The following is a 16,075-nucleotide window of genomic DNA, read 5'->3' as shown; positions in this document are numbered from 1 at the left end:
TAGTAAGAAACAATGAGTTAATAAAGTGTGCATGCAAGAATAAATTACCTAGCACTTACTTTTCTTTGCACGTTTACGTTCACCGTTCTGAAGAAAAGGTGAAAGACAATATTTTGACCGTTTCCTCTTGCGTTTCCCATCATTCTCCTTCCCATCATTCTCCTTCCCATCATTCTCCTTTTCATCATTCTCATTCCCATCATTCTCCTTAGTGCCATTTTCTTTCGCATTTTTAATACGGGTGTTCAGACTATCCATACTAAATTCCTCAGATTTATCGGCGCTAGACCCGTCTGACACTTCATTTATCGGCGCTAGAACCTGTAAATAATTTGAAAGTTTTTTTAGAAACACTATGATTTCTGAAAAAAATCTTTGGTATGTAATACTTTGAGGTGTTTGGACTAGAACAGGTACCATACTATTTTTGGTACCATGGTTTTTCTGTAAATCTTTGGTACGTGTGGTTTAAGATGCCATACTATTTTTTATACCATGGTTTTTCTGCTGTATATACCTAGAAAAACTGAATTAGAATCAGCTGTCATGCATGCATAATTATGACCAAAACTATAGCAAAACTACACTGTAGCCAAACACTTAGGTGGTTTTCACAGAACTAAGAAACACTATGGTATATACAGTGCATGTATCAGCCACTCATGCATGCATGTATTTACGCAGTACTTAGATCGTGGCAACGGGGGTGACGGCGTCGGGGCAGATCGTGTTGGGACAGTCGCTCTGTGGTGCGTCGGCGTGAGCTGGCGTCGGTGCCAGATGGCCTCAGGGCCGTCGCGGGCGTTGGGGCGGCGTCGGCGTGACTTGGCGTCGGGGGCGGCGGCGGCCGCAGATGGCGTCGGGGGAGGCGATCGTTAAGGCGGCGTGAGGCGGCGTCGGGGGCGGCGTCGGCCGCAGATGATGTCGGGGGAGGCGATCGTGGAGGCGGTGTGAGGTGGCGTCGGGGGCTGCGTTTGCCCTAGATGGCGTCGCGAGAGGCGCTCGTGGAGGCGTGGAGGCGGCGTGGACTGGAGATCGTGGAGGCGTGGAGGGCCTTTGACCCCCGATGGATATGCATGTACGCGGGCTTATCCATTTTTTTGTAAGAACCCATTCATTAGTTTTTTTCCAAATCATTAGTTGCGTCTGTTTTTTAAAACAACCATTATCGAAAATACATTGATTGATAGATAATTCTTTTTGGACTCCGCCAAATGGCACGAAACTTTTTCCGCACGTTGGCATCACCCTCGACAGCACCCACGCCAGTTTGCATATTTTCCGACGCTCGATGCATTTCCTAGGATTTTCCCCGTGAAAATGCCGTAAAACACTGGCCGGACGCGACGCAACGTTTGTTTTGTGTCCGTTTTCGTTCCAACCTTGCGTGGGGCCCTACGTAGGTCGTGCCCGCATGTCCTCCCACTTTGGTGCAATTGCATGCATGCGATCACGTACCCCCAGTGCAACGAGCTTCTTTTCGGTCTATCGGAGGAGGGGTTCCCGACTACTTTTTTTCTTTGACTCCGCCAAATGGCACGAAACTTTTTCTACACGTTGGCATCACCCTCGACAGCACCCACGCTAGTTTGCATATTTTTCCGATGCTCGATGCATTTCCTAGGATTTTCCCCGTGAAAATGCCGTAAAACACTGGCCGGACGTGACGCAACGTTTGTTTTGTGTCCGTTTTCGTTCCAACCTTGCGTGGGGCCCTACGTAGGCCGTGCCCGCATGTCCGCCCACTTTGGTGCAATTGCATGCATGCGATCACGTATCCCCAGTGCAACGAGCTTCTTTTCGGTCTACCGGAGGGGGGTTCCCGACTACTTTTTTTCTTTGACTCCGCCAAATGGCACGAAACTTTTTCCACACGTTGGCATCACCCTCGACAGCACCCACGCCAGTTTGCATATTTTTCCTACGCTCGATGCATTTCCTAGAATTTCCCCCGTGAAAATGCCGTAAAACACTGGCTGGACGTGACGCAACGTTTGTTTTGTGTCCGTTTTCGTTCCAACCTTGCGTGGGGCCCTACGTAGGCCGTGCCCGCATGTCCACCCACTTTGGTGCAATTGCATGCATGCGATCACGTACCCCCAGTGCAACGAGCTTCTTTTCGGTCTACCGGAGGGGGGGTTCCCGACTACTTTTTTTCTTTGACTCCGCCAAATGGCACGAAACTTTTTCCACATGTTGGCATCACCCTTGACAGCACCCACGCCAGTTTGCATATTTTTCCGACGCTCGATGCATTTCCTAGGATTTTCCCCGTGAAAATATCGTAAAACACTGGCCGGACGTGACGCAACGTTTGTTTTGTGTCCGTTTTCGTTCCAACCTTGCATGGGGCCCTACGTAGGCCGTGCCCGCATGTCCGTCCACTTTGGTGCAATTGCATGCATGCGATCACGTACCCCCAGTACAACGAGCTTCTTTTCGGTCTACCAGAGGGGGGTTCCCGACTACTTTTTTTCTTTGACTCCGCCAAATGGAACGAAACTTTTTCCCACATTGGCATCACCCTCGACAGCACCCACGTACCCCTAGTGCAACGAGCAACGAACTTTGGTGCAATAGTCTGCAGTTTCAAAATTTTGTTTATTTTGTTTGTTGTCGTTTCATGATGATGATGATGCCATTGTATGTGTTATACTACCTGGGTTGACCGACGTGGTGAAAAAATGCACCCGTCCGTGTTATTGTCTCATGCCGGCTCAGCATTGGTGGTTCGGTGTTTTTTTTATGTTGCTTAATTTTTTTGCCGGAATTCTATGTGTTTACTTCACCTTTTTTACAATATCAATGGAAATAAAAACAATATCAATAACTGATACATTATGCAACCATTCCATTACTCGTTAAAGCAACATAATTTCGTTCATATTTAGGATATTTTACATTCAAACGAAATTTTACATGAAAAAAGATTAACACTAAAACAAATCTAACTACTCCTCCTCGCTACTCACAAGATCAACCACTACTGTCTGCCCGCCGTCTTCACCGCCGTCTGAGTCATCGGAACTGCCCAAGTATCCGAAAAATTCTTCCACGGTAGATGACTGCTGCGCTAGTGTATCGGTCGACTCCCTGATCGCCTGCCAGTATCCCGGCTCGTCTGCCGGGTCCCTCGGGTCAACAACATCCTCCGGCGGCATCCAACCGGTCTCCGACGTGGAGTTTCGGATCGCGCGGATCAAACCCGGCGACTCCAATGGGTCGCCCTCCTCTTGCATCGCCGCCAGTTCTGGCGGGATGTGAAACTCAGGGGCGGCCGCTGGAGCGGCGGGAGCGGCCGGAGCGCCTGCGCGAGCGCGCCGACCGGCACGGGCCTGCACAACCGGGGCGGCGGGTGGCGCGAGGGGCGCGTTTGGAGCGTCCGCGCGGATGCCCCGAGACTTGTAGAAGCTGACGACGGTGTCGAAGTCGCGGCCTTGCCAAAAGTTGAGGCGACCTTCGGGGTTCCACGGACCGGGTTGTGCCGGCCCAGGCGTGGCATAGCCTTCGCTCGTCACGTGCCAGCCGTGTGCTAGGCGACACGACGGCGGCACGGGGATGCCGTGCCGGTAGATATCCACGGTCTGCGGCCCGGTGAGGCTAGAGGGCCACATACCGCCCGGCGCGGCGCCGCGTCGACCACCGCTGCCGACGCGTCCACCACCGCTGCCGCCGCGTCCACCATCGCCAACCGCCCGGCGACTGCTCCCTGCGTCTCCACTGCCGCCTCCCCAGCCGAACCAACGCCGGCCGAAGCATCCGCGTCCACGAGGCATCGCGCCGGAGAGAGCCGCCGCGCCGGAGATCGATCGGAGAAAGCGGGATCAGGGACGGTCTCTAAGAGGAGATGCGGAGCCGAGCGGTTTATGTGAGGCTAGCGCGCGGGTCGGGGGCGGATTTATGGGAGGGAGAGACTCGTCGGGCGCGGGTCGGGGGCAGGCGAGGCGGCAGCGGGGGCGGAGGGCAGGCGGCAGCGCCTCAGCGGGGGCGGCCAACGCGAGGCGAGGCGGCAGCGGGCGGCGCAGGCCGAGGCGGAAGCGGCGCCGCAGGCCGAGGCGGAAGCGGGCGCCGCAGGCCGAGGGGGAAGCGGGGGAGGCCGAAGCGAGGCGGAAGCGAGGGCGGCCGAAGCGAGGTGGAAGCGGGCGCCGCAGGCCGAGCCGGAAGCGGGGGCAGGCCGCAGCGCAGCATTCGGTAGCGGGGCCCGTAACCGCGCCATGCATGCATGCATGCGCCTGTCCGCGCGTAATTACTGGACGTGGGCGTGCGGGGGTGGGCGCGCTGGCGGGACGACCCGGCTGAAAAAAACAAAAGCGTACACGTATACGTATACATTACGAGCGGGACGGCAGGCGGGCGGCCTCTTTTTTGATTTTTGCCCATCGTGCCCTCCGTTATGAAGGGGTATGGGACAATCTTAGCCGTCCTTGTGTTGAAGGGGGTCTACCGAAGCGAAAGTGTAACTAAGATCATGGTGCTAGATGCTTAAGTAGTACCAGAGGCACTCTTATCATCATCAAGGGCCTCAGCTTTTCGGTTTGGAGGGAAGAGGCGCCGGGCAGGCGGGCACTGAACCTGTGGTGTCCGGAGACCTACGGCCATGATGACTCCGAGGACTAGAAAAAACTTTTCTGGTGCCATGATTGTGTATGTCTTCAACGTCGACCATTGTTTAGGTTCAGCACAACGTTCATGGGCACACTTTGTGACAAATAAAATCTGCCATGACAACATGATCACTGGTGGATAGTGCCATTTTTGTTTAACATGGAGGTAATGGCGTAATGGTCCTGATCTACCGGCACTGGGCAATGGAGGAGTCATGTCTTTTGGTTTTGCCATGGGAAGTAAAGAGTGCAGCTAAAAACCTACCATACCCGGAAAAAAAAACTACCATGACAGGTTATCTTGGACTTAAACCGATGGACAACCTGCCACACCTGCCCCTGGCCACCGGGTCCCACTTGTCATCAACTTAGGTGGAGAGCTCGAGAGCTACACGGCCGGTGAAGCAGCTGAGCTACTCTCTCTATTTCTTTTTAGACTATGTATAAGATTTGGTCAAAGTCAAACTTTGACTCGGTTTATAGAAAAAAATATTCATAATATGAAATTAATATTGTTAGATGCATCATGAAATTAATTTTCATACCATATAACTTTAGTACTGTAGATGTTGATATCTTTTGCAACAAAGTTGGTCAAACTTTACAAAGCTTGACTTTGATCAAATCTTATATACAGACTAAAAAGAAACGAAGGGAGTACTTCTGTTGCCATTACTATGCTGACGACCCTTCTTCTCCATTGAATGGACATCACGCTCGTCGTCCATGGAAATTTAATCCCAGAGCGTCAGGAGCAGTAACTACATCTACAGTATTCAATCATGTGATGTGAACTCTGAACGTGGTCAAGAACAAGAAGCCAAGGGACAAAATCATGGCGTATTCCCGTGCTCTTGTTCTCGATCGCTACCACCTCGAATGAATTCAAGCTCGGGTGTCGGTGTGGCGCAGACGGCAGACGGCAGACGTATGGAGGAGAGCCATCCATCAGCAGCAGTTGCCATTAGCAAGACTGGTCCTACGGCCAGTACTGCTCGCTAACCTGTTGGACAGATGATGATTAAGAAAGGTGGTGCATTAGCCTCAACCTAACTCAACCAGGTTTACCTAAGCCCCATTGATTCCCACTGTTCTCTTGCGAGAAGGCACAGGGTTTTTGTTCTGAAAAAAAGAGAGAGAAGGCAGTCAAAAACTGCTGAGTTATACAAGTAGGCAATAGTTTTCCATTTGCCACGAAGCTTTTGAACTGGTGCATATTTACATCTGCCGAAGCTCTGTTTTGGCTATGCTTTGGAGTTTGGACTTTGGAGCAATACGGGGAAAAGAAGAATAAAATGTTGGGGTTACCTTTGAGCTGCAATATACGATTCTCTACTGATTATGCAATGCGCTGGCGTTGCCGACACACCACTACGTACGTCCCACTAGCCCTATCAGTGCGTCCGATTTGACTTGCCATAAACAAAACACTATTGAGTTGCATCTAAAGGAGCGTAGCGTGGTGTTGTATCTAGACTTCCCTGTGTTATCCTTCGGTAGTGTAGTTTCTTGCGTGATCCGATATCTTGGGATCTGCTTCGTAAGAGTGCTTCCTCTTCACCTTGTATCGTTTGGCCGTGTACTTTGTTCGGTTACTGCTTTATCTATAAAGTGGGGCAAAAGCCTGTTTCGAGAAACTACATTAAAATAAAAGAAACAAGCACTCAAATTCAAGCCTAAGAGCATCTACATCCGGACAAATCCGACCACTCAAATGTCCGCGGACACATACCGATCACGTCTTAAATAATGCAATTCCATATTTGGATACCTCAAATTCATATTATTACATGCAACGTAGCAATCGTTAAGCGGAGTTCGTATGGTCGCCGTGCCCATGTCGGGCGGCCGCCGCCTGCGCTCCCCAGAGTGTTGGTCCGGTCGCCGACAAGGTAGAGTAGGGCATGGGACACGAGCCGGCTCACGGGACTCAAGGCGCCGCAGTCTCCCATGCCCTACTCTTTATCGATGGAGCCCGGAACTCGTTGGATGCCGATGGACGTCAGATCGATGATGGATGATGGATCCGTCCATGATGCGGTTGTGACGCTTGGATTGCTGCACCATACGGGGTGCCGAAGAGTGCGACTCCGTCTCGCCGACGTCTCCCTCGCCTGCTGCCTCGCATGGCAGGCACGTCGTGCCATGTTTTCGTCGCACGACCTCCATGGTGCGTCCTGCTGCTCGGCGCGCCAACAGAGGGGTTGCATGTCCACCATCGCGTACGAACGCCAGACGGACCGCACCACCTCCGGTGAGGCAGCGACGGCACACCTAGCGACGGATCCATGCGCCATGTGGACGGATGCAATGAATTCCCGACGGAAGGAGTCCGAGCGCTGCCTCACACGAGCCCCCTCCCGGGAGCGGTGGAATGCAAGCCGGACGATCATCTCCTCCTCGGGGTCATGTGGGATGAGTTCGGGGTCGACGGATCTGGATGTGAAGGACTCATATCCCCTGCCCCGCCATGCCGGAAACCCTCGGGGTCGACGGATCTGGATGTGAAATGAAGTGGCTAGGGTTTGGTCCGACGAACGGATGAAGAAAAATATATGTGGGGTCGGGTGGGCCAGCGTGACGGACGCCCCCATATCCGCCCCGTTTTTAGGCTGGATATGAGGGGTGCCAGTTAGTCTGGATGTTTGAGGACCGTTCGAGACGCTCGTCTGAATTAGATATTCGACCGGTCAATGACCGAGCGGGCTGCCCAGACGTTCGAGGTCGGTTTGAGGCACCCGACTTTAGATAGGGTGTGTTTGGTTTGTGCCCAAAGTTGCCCCCACCAAAGCATTGGCTATACAAAATTTTGGTTGAGGTTTTAGTTGCCCATGATTTAGCTAACATTGACAAGAAAAATAAACTAGAATTGGCTAGAATTCATTGGCATGCCAAAAAATTGGCAACCATCTAAACAAAGACCAATCTTTGAGTCATGACCAAGATTTTGGTTTGGCCATAATCCAAACACACCTTAAGACAGGCCCGCTTTAAGTGAGCATTCTTTCACACCATGCATTCGATTATACGTCCTAAAAAAGTGTACTCCCCTTTCGTCCCAAAATTCTTGTTTTAGATTCATTTGATGGCCAGAAACAAAAGATTGTTTGGAATCATATAAGAGCATCTCCAACAGGTGCTGCAAAAGACGCGCCCGCGCGGTAAAATTTGGGTTTAGCGCGCCGGCTGTTTCCGCACGCTCCAGCGGTGGCGGGAAGTTACCGCGCACGGAAAGCGTTTGCGCGCGCGCGGGAGAAAGCGACACTCGGCGCGGTAGATTTGGCGCGCCGCTTCGCGCGCGCCTATAAAATGCCGCGCTCGCCACGCGCACAGACACAGCCACGCGCCCTCCCCTCGCAACCTCGCCGCTTCGCCGCTTTCCGCGCCACCACCGCGCCACCATGCCGCCGCGCCGCCGGGGTTCGTCGGGCTACCGCGGCGTCCGCGAGCACCCCAACGGCTGGTACTCCGCCGAGATCCGGTCCGGCGACGTCCAGCTCGGCCTCGGGTTGTTCCGGAGCGCGTACGAGGCGGCCCGCGTGTACGACGCGGCAGCGTGGCAGTTAGATAGGCCCCGGACGCAGATGAACTTCCGGGACGTCTTCACGCGCGAGCAGGCGTAGCGCGTCGCCCCTCCGCCGCGTCTCATCACCGACATGGACCGTGCCGACCACGCTCGGCGCTGCCCCCGCCTCCTCATCGCCGAGGAGGACGAGCGAGCCATGACGGAGTGGCGCCGTCGCCGCCCGGAGGACGTTGCCGACGAGCGTGCCTACTGGGCGGAGAGAACGGCAAGGCGCTGCGCGGAGCGGGCGGACCGGCGTCGGCGGAAGGCATTGGCGAATGCGCAGTGCGACATCGTTTCAGCAGGTGGGAGGTCGATCTTTACATCAGACGATGAACGTTGGGACGACATTTGGCTCGATACTTCGGACAACACCGATGAGGTTGATGATGGTGGTTGCGATTTGGAGTAGTTTCTATCTAGTATGCCGTAGTAGTTTTATCTAGTTGCACCGTAGTTCTATCTATCTATGTTTTCGAACTATCTATCTAGTTGCACCGATGTAAAATGCCTTTGTATCGTTTTTTTATCTATGCAATTTATCTTTATTTTTTATCTATGCAATTTTTTATTATTTTTATGCTTTCGAAAATGTTGTCGCGCGCTGCTGGAGCGGCGCACGCGCTGCATTTTAGCGCGGCTGCTGGAGCCAGCGCTGCGCGCCGTGCCAAATCAGACGATACGCGCACGGCAAATCTGTTTTTTATGTGCGGCGCGTCCGGCGCCTATTGGAGATGCTCTAAAGGCACAGTGCCGCGGACCGACCATACCAACCAACCAAGGACGCAGACGTTGAACCATCACCTCGCCATCATCTTGCCATTAATAGGCCCTCTTCCTCTTTTTTTGCTCGATCGCAACAGGATAAGTTTTATCGGCGCCTTTCCTTTTGGATCGCCGAAGCGTTCCCGCGAAGCCAAAAAGCATCATTCACACGCACGCGGAACTAAAGAAAGGAGAGAAAACCGTCAGAAAATGTATGGGCGCTTCGGCTGCACGTAGCAAGCGAGACGTGCGGACTTATGAAATCATCGTGCACAGGCACAGGCACAGGCACAGGCACGGGCATGAAACACATCGTGATGTGACCTCCAAATCTAATCATGCTTCATGATATATATCAGTCCCCCAATTAATTTGCACCACTACGTGATGTCTACCAGTCCAGACCATAATTTGACGACGATTCCCGCAAAAAAAAATAATAATTTGACGACGACGATTTAAAAATCTGGTGGAAATGAAGAATTGGGTGCGGGATGACGGAAACCGCTTTCGGTTTGGCCGTCAAATCGGTACGGATATTTGGAATTAATGCTGACGAGAGTGGTTAATTCGCTTACTCTACTACTTATATCGTCATCATTAGTACAAACATAAATAAACGTTGCAAATTAGGCGTACAACTACACTCTACCAATATAAACTGTCGTAAATAAGCATAAATAATCTACTACTACTAATTAAGTGTTAATCCCTCTTCACTACTAATCACTAGTGGCGGCCATGGCGTCGCATATAAGCAGGCGCTCCACTTCCCCCATTTGACGATTTAAACAAGGAGAGAGAGAGAGGCAAGAGCGAAGCCAACAGGCAACAGTAATCAGAATCCCAAACCGGAGGGGGCGGCATAGCAGCCGAGGCCGCGGGAGCGGCCGGCGCGGGAGAGCAGCAGAGGCGTCGGCGACGAGACGAGACGGGGCGCCGCCACGCCCCGCCCTATCCCGCCGCCGGCGGATTCGGCCGGAACCGGAGCCCAGCCGTCCGGGGAGCGGCCGCGGCGTGGCCGGAGCAGCCCCCGCCCGCGCCGGCCAATGCCGGCGTAGCGTGCCGCGGTAAGGTCCCCGTCCGTCCCGGCCAGTGGCGGTTGGTGCCAACCGCGCGGCAGTACAGTTGCCCAACTTCTCGCTTTTCCGCGTGAAAATGGCTTTCTACTCTTTTTTCCTGTGCCAAGTACAGCCGCGAAACTCCGGCCACGGATTCGTGTGCCTAGATGATTAGTACTGTATGTGACTACAGTTTACTGTTCTTGTCTGAAGTAAATAAACAAGTAGGTGTTCAGGATTCTATTGGATGGAACAGGGGGTGGGTTTTGATCAAATTCGAGCGCAAGGCGTGCGCTGATGTTCGGCTGATTTATGCTTGTTTGTATGCTTTTGCAGAAATCGCCTAGGGCGTGGAGCTGATCGGAACCGTGTCGTGTACAGGATATGGGAAGGTTTGGGTATTAGGGATTGAATTTTGCTGTGGCAGTTGTGTCCAAGATGTTGGGCACCAATACCATGGAGTCGCGGATGGATCAGTACGAGATCATGGAGCAGATTGGCCGCGGCGCCTTTGGTGCCGCCATTCTGGTCAACCACAAGACCGAGAAGAAAAAGTATGATGCGAAGATTGCCTTCTTCTATTTAGTTACAGAATACAGAGTTTGTTTCCCCTTAAAGAAGGTGGTTGATATATGATTGGTTTGCAGATATGTGCTGAAGAAGATCCGGCTCGCAAGGCAGACAGAGCGGTGCCGCAAATCTGCTCATCAAGAGGTTAGTGAAGCACGAGAAATTGTTAGGCTTTATTAGTTCATTGATTAGTATTGTTGAACTGACAGATGGAAGCAAAATTGCAGATGGCCCTTATTGCTCGCCTTCAACATCCTTATACTGTTGAATTCAAGGAGGCATGGGTTGAGAAGGTTTGTTCTCTAGGAACATGCATCTGCATATGCCTTTTGTATTGTTACATCTTTCCTCTGGCTTACTGTGTGAGTGACGACAGGGTTGCTATGTTTGCATCGTGACGGGATACTGCGAAGGTGGCGATATGTGAGTGTAATTTACAGGTAGTGGGAGTCCGGGAGATTGGTTTTGGTTGTTGACTCTGTTTTGTTTTGCTGTGTTCTTTCTGGTAGGGCTGAACTGATGAAAAAGGCAAATGGGACATACTTCCCGGAAGAGGTTATTACGATTTTTTCAACTCCTTTTGTTTCATGTTTTAGGTAATCAATATCCAGAAGTGTGCTAACTGTTGTGAACAATCATCAGAAACTGCTGAGATGGTTTGCTCAATTGGCTCTAGCTGTTGACTACTTGCATTCAAACTATGTTTTGCACCGGGACCTCAAGGTAAGTGTCAAAGAATGATGATGCTGTCATTTATTTCATCAAGCAACCCGTAATATAGCGTGTCCTTGTCCTTTCTGCAGTGCTCAAACATATTTCTCACAAAAGATCATGACATCCGTCTTGGTTAGTGCCTCACATTGACTCAAGTAACTCTTATCTTGTATTACGTCTGCACCCCGCAATGTTTCATTGCTGGAGTTTAAATGTCTCTAGTTTACTTGCAGGGGATTTTGGCCTTGCTAAGACCTTAAAGGCAGACGATTTAACATCTTCGGTAAGCTTCTCTGTGATATCCTTCTATCTCAGATACAGATACTGATTAATCATGTTCTGTTTTATTCCCTGAATCTTATATGTTAGCATGATGCCTTCTTAGGTTGTTGGAACACCAAATTACATGTGCCCAGAGCTTCTTACCGACATTCCTTATGGATTCAAGTCAGACATATGGTCTCTTGGTAACTACCTACTTTTATGGAGATACTTTAGGAAATTTATGCCATTTGGCTTTATTTATAAACCTTGTTTCTAAAAATCAATGTCATATAGCCTAGTTTTTAACTGGAATATGTCTGTACAGGATGTTGTATGTATGAGATGGCTGCTCATCGACCTGCTTTCAAGGCTTTTGTGAGTTCTTATCAGCTCATGTTCTTATATCACTATGATCTCCTACCTAACAGTAATTATATTTCCATGGATTTTACATACCTTGTAATCAATGCTACATAGCTTGTATTTAGAAAGTGCCTGCCGACTGCCCATAGAAGGATAAGATTACTAGAACACTTCGAAATAGTATGTAGGTTGCTATCAACAAACAGAATGGAAGATATAGAAAACCTCAAGTGGACTTTCTTGTGGCATTACAAATGGTCACGAACCCAATGTAAGGACCATACTATGTTTTTAAGGCGGTAAGGCGATCTAAGGCGCTGGGGGGGCGCCTTATCGCCTAGGCGACGCCTAAGCGCCTAAGGCGGACGCCTAAGCGCCTAAGGCGGGCATATTTGTAAGGCGCTGGCGGGGCGCCTTATCGCCTAAGCGTCGCCTAAGCGTCCAAGGCGGGACGCCTTAAAAACAGAGGGACCATATGGCTTCCAGCCTCTTTTTTAGTAGGGAAAGAGTGATCATCGTCACCTTCCATTTGAGAGGTTGTGGCATTTGCATCTCCATTGAATAATTTCTTCTTCCACTTCTATTACATTCATTGAAGTTTGCTAAGGAAAACCACTCGACAATTAAGAAGCACTGATGTCTTCATTCTGTGTAGAACTCTTCGCAATATCGACTTTTGTGTGTGTGTGTGTGTGTGTGTGCACGCGCGCAATTTTCATGCACATGTCTAACTTTGTGCTATAAGAGAAGGATGAGTTTCTTTTCCAGATTCATACCATACTGGAACATACTTATCCACGATCCATCCAGGAAATTCATTTCTGGATTTATGTGAATGATGCAGATCTTTTGTCTCGTTGACCTTCAAAAATATGTTTGAAGAGGTCTAGTGCTCTCTCTTAAGTATGAATATTTTTCTTTTACGCAAATCCATGTTTACTTAAACTAAATCAAAGTCAAGATTTCTTTGGAAAAAATGATGCTGATTATTAGTTTCCCTGCATGTTATTTTTGTCGAATTGCTGGACTGTGGACTGCAGTATCTGTTCCATTTTTTCTCTTAAATGTTCATACTAGTGAATACAGTTTACCATTATGATGGCGTGATTGGTTTCTCTTAAATGTTCATACTAGTGGACACAGTTTACCATTGTGATGGCATTATTGGTTTCGAAATTGTAAAAGCTTACCTGTGCTTAAATTTGCTCCTTTCAGGATATGGCTGGACTGATAAGCAAAATAAATCGCTCCTCCATTGGCCCTATACCTACTTGCTACTCTCCATCTATGTAAGTGCACCTTCATGCTATATATAGTAGGCATGCATGGAAGTCTGGTTTTCCTTAACATTCTTGTTTAAAATAGTTTCAGTCTTCTATTGTCATATTTGTTGTTGTCATATTATGGACTATTCTATCCTTTCTAAACCTACCATTTAATCTTTAGATACGTTGTCTTTCAACTTCTTCAAAGTCAAGCGATGTCTGCTGGAAAATGCAGCACTTTTTATCCCATTACAAAACATCATTGTTCTATTGTCATATTCTGATGAGCTTCCTAGTCCAATGTTAGCTAAAAGGTTCCCGTTTTGGCTGTTGGTTGCAGGAAAACGCTTATCAAAAGCATGTTGAGGAAGAATCCTGAACACCGGCCTACTGTAAGTTACTATGCGCATAGAAATCTCACTACAAAACCTGTTTACCAAATTTACTCGATTCTGACATTATTTATTACTATTTGTAAACAGGCATCTGATATTCTGAAAAATCCATATCTGCAACCTTATGTTGATCAGCACCGCGCGTTTACTGCTGTACCGCATCCCATGCGATCACCAGGGAAATCCATTACCAGTTCACGGAGCAGTCGGAGGAGCATGTCTGGGAGCCAATGTAGCAGCATTTCTGGCACTGGCAGTGATTTGGACAGTATACAATCAAGTGAAAGAAACACATCAGGGCTAGCTACAAGTTCCAACAACACCACCATTGGTACTGAAGGTGCTGAAGCTACTGATGATGCGTCAGTTAAAACATGTTCAACACCACGTGATCTTAAAAGCCATAAGGACATTGATAGTCCTGAACTGGAGAGACAAGACTCACCTAAATCCATACATGTTGATCAGCGTCCCAAATACGGGAGTAAGCAGCCAAAAATCATCAAGAAGATACTAACAACTCTAAGAGAGGAGACTAATAAGCTCAGGGTAAACAACTCACCTTTGAGAGCTAGCCGTGTAAAGCTACATTCACCTAGTCACAGAGAGCTCTTGTCTGATGATTCAGAGCATAACAGTGTTTCCTCCAGTGTAAAATCTAGTGAAGTGACACCATATGCACCAGCAAAGGTCAACCGCGATACTATGAAACACATACAAGCATCTCCTCCCCTGAAGTATTTGGTGAGGAATGAGGATTAATCATTTTCTTGTGCTGAATCACCTTTTTTTTGTTGCTAATTTTTTTTCCTGATCATGTCCTGCAGTCGCCAATTGTTGAACATTCTCCAAAAGTTAAGATCAAAGCGGATGAGCCGCAGCAGCTAGACCCTACCAAGCAGACAATTGAAGATGTTGATGCCGCTGAAGGGAAGGTCAAGAATAGGGTTCTACCCAGTTTTAGTAGACGCCCTAGCTTCCCTCCCCGTAGGCCAGTGGGAGCAGAGAGTCCACAGCACACTGGGACAAAACGAGCTCACAGTAAGGTTACCACAGAGCATGCAAAAAGCCCTTCTCGATCTGTCCATAGTCCAAAAAATGCTTTCACTGAGCTTCCAGGTGTTCTAATGGCTCCTCCAAGTCCCCTGGGTGGTAATCAAATGAAATTGGGCAATTCACAGGTGAAATGTGCTCCACCCAGTGATATAGCAACCAAAGAAGTCAGTAGTGTTTGCTCCAGTTCCAAGATTGATTACGCTGACAGCATCAAGCAGTCTGAACCATCTGAACCTGATTCATTAACCCACTTGGATTCATCTTGCAAATGCCCAACCCTGGACACTGCCATACAAAAGCATGATCAAACTGATATACCAAGCTCAGAGCTCAACACCACCAATTTGCAGAAGAGTATGGCTAGTAATGATGATAGTAGTGTAAGCTCAGCCTTGGACCCATCTGTTGATACAAATGTGCAAGAATTTATTTGCAAGGATGATATTCCCTGCAGTAAGACGGTGCAGAGCACTCCCACTATCACTGTACAGAGTGAGGAGGATAAGTTCACAGTACAAGAACTGCTCTCATCAGTACCATATATTGCTCCTGATGATTCAGCAACAAAAACCATTGCACTAGACAAAGGATCCAATTCTATCCACCAGTTATCAGAGAAATCACCAGTTCCTCATTTGGGCCCTCCAGTTGAGGACATTATACATGTCATAAGGCCCGGCAGTTTCAGCGTCAGCGATGAGCAGGCAGTAACAGGTAGTGCTGAAATGGAAGCCCAAAGCACAGATGTTGGCGAACTTTGCGATGTCATAAAAGAAGAAGTGGATGTCAGAAGCATCACACCAAGTCTTATACCTTCCGGACTTGTTGGTTCTGCCGCCGTGAAGCCCAACATTTCAGAAGATAATACTATCAGCCCGAAGCTGGCCAATTCAGATGTTGTAAAATTGCCCGCTATCCCAGAAGTAAATTCTGCTTCTCTGGAGACCCCAGCAAAGGAAATACTGGCAACCTCAGCAAAGGAAATGCTTGATGTCAAGTCCTTTAGGCAACGATCCGAGGCTCTTGAAGGGCTCTTGGAGCTTTCTGCTGATCTGCTGGAAAACAACAGGCTGGAGGAGCTTGCGGTGGTTCTGAGGCCATTCGGGAAGGCGAAGGTGTCCCCGCGAGAAACGGCTATCTGGCTGGCCAGAAGTTTTCAAGGGATGATGAATGATGAAGCGAGTCGCAGCTCAACGTGAGTGCCCGTAAAATTAACCTTTTTCTTTTTTTATTTATGTTCTGAAATATCCAAATGTGTAAAGTTTGACCACCTCACGCCCCCTCATTTCGTGTGCTATATGTATATCAGTCCCAAGTTTGCGTCTCAATGGTTCCCAGCTGTATACGGTACATTCTGTAAATAGCCCAGACTTGTAAACAGAAATAAGACATGTAAAAAATAATGCTAAATCTGCATACCAAGGTATGCATATTGAAGATCCACAATTTATTA

General features: G+C 49.2%; 1 protein-coding gene across 2 annotated transcripts; it reads left to right on the top strand.

The window, feature by feature from the left end:
- The first annotated feature begins 9,702 nt into the window (after positions 1 to 9,702).
- On the top strand, positions 9,703 to 16,075 carry LOC123062700 (serine/threonine-protein kinase Nek5). Of its 2 annotated transcripts, XM_044486335.1 has the most exons (15): positions 9,703 to 10,004; positions 10,332 to 10,549; positions 10,643 to 10,709; positions 10,793 to 10,858; positions 10,942 to 10,988; positions 11,075 to 11,120; positions 11,208 to 11,288; positions 11,369 to 11,411; positions 11,513 to 11,562; positions 11,665 to 11,746; positions 11,869 to 11,918; positions 13,122 to 13,195; positions 13,512 to 13,563; positions 13,654 to 14,310; positions 14,394 to 16,075. In XM_044486335.1, exons 2-15 carry the CDS (start codon positions 10,434 to 10,436, stop codon positions 15,819 to 15,821), a joined length of 2,859 nt encoding a protein of 952 aa, XP_044342270.1. In that variant the 5' UTR covers positions 9,703 to 10,004; positions 10,332 to 10,433; the 3' UTR covers positions 15,822 to 16,075. The 2 variants fall into 2 exon arrangements, with proteins under 2 accessions (XP_044342270.1, XP_044342271.1); XM_044486336.1 differs by lacking the exons at positions 9,703 to 10,004; positions 10,332 to 10,549; positions 10,643 to 10,709; positions 10,793 to 10,858; positions 10,942 to 10,988 and having other exon boundaries at positions 11,502 to 11,562.

Source organism: Triticum aestivum, chromosome 3A (assembly GCF_018294505.1).
Source record: "Triticum aestivum cultivar Chinese Spring chromosome 3A, IWGSC CS RefSeq v2.1, whole genome shotgun sequence".
NCBI classification, from domain to species: domain Eukaryota; kingdom Viridiplantae; phylum Streptophyta; class Magnoliopsida; order Poales; family Poaceae; genus Triticum; species Triticum aestivum.
Note: the sequence above shows the minus strand (reverse complement) of the source record. Positions and strands in the feature narration are given on the sequence as shown.

Bases quoted from the DNA above. Each gene is read 5' to 3' on its own strand.
- LOC123062700 (XM_044486335.1), top strand. From the start codon at position 10,434: ATGTTGGGCACCAATACCATGGAGTCGCGGATGGATCAGTACGAGATC. The intron at 11,747-11,868 runs GTAACTACCTAC...ATGTCTGTACAG, and splicing joins GTCAGACATATGGTCTCTTG to GATGTTGTATGTATGAGATG. The intron at 13,196-13,511 runs GTAAGTGCACCT...TGTTGGTTGCAG, and splicing joins ACTTGCTACTCTCCATCTAT to GAAAACGCTTATCAAAAGCA.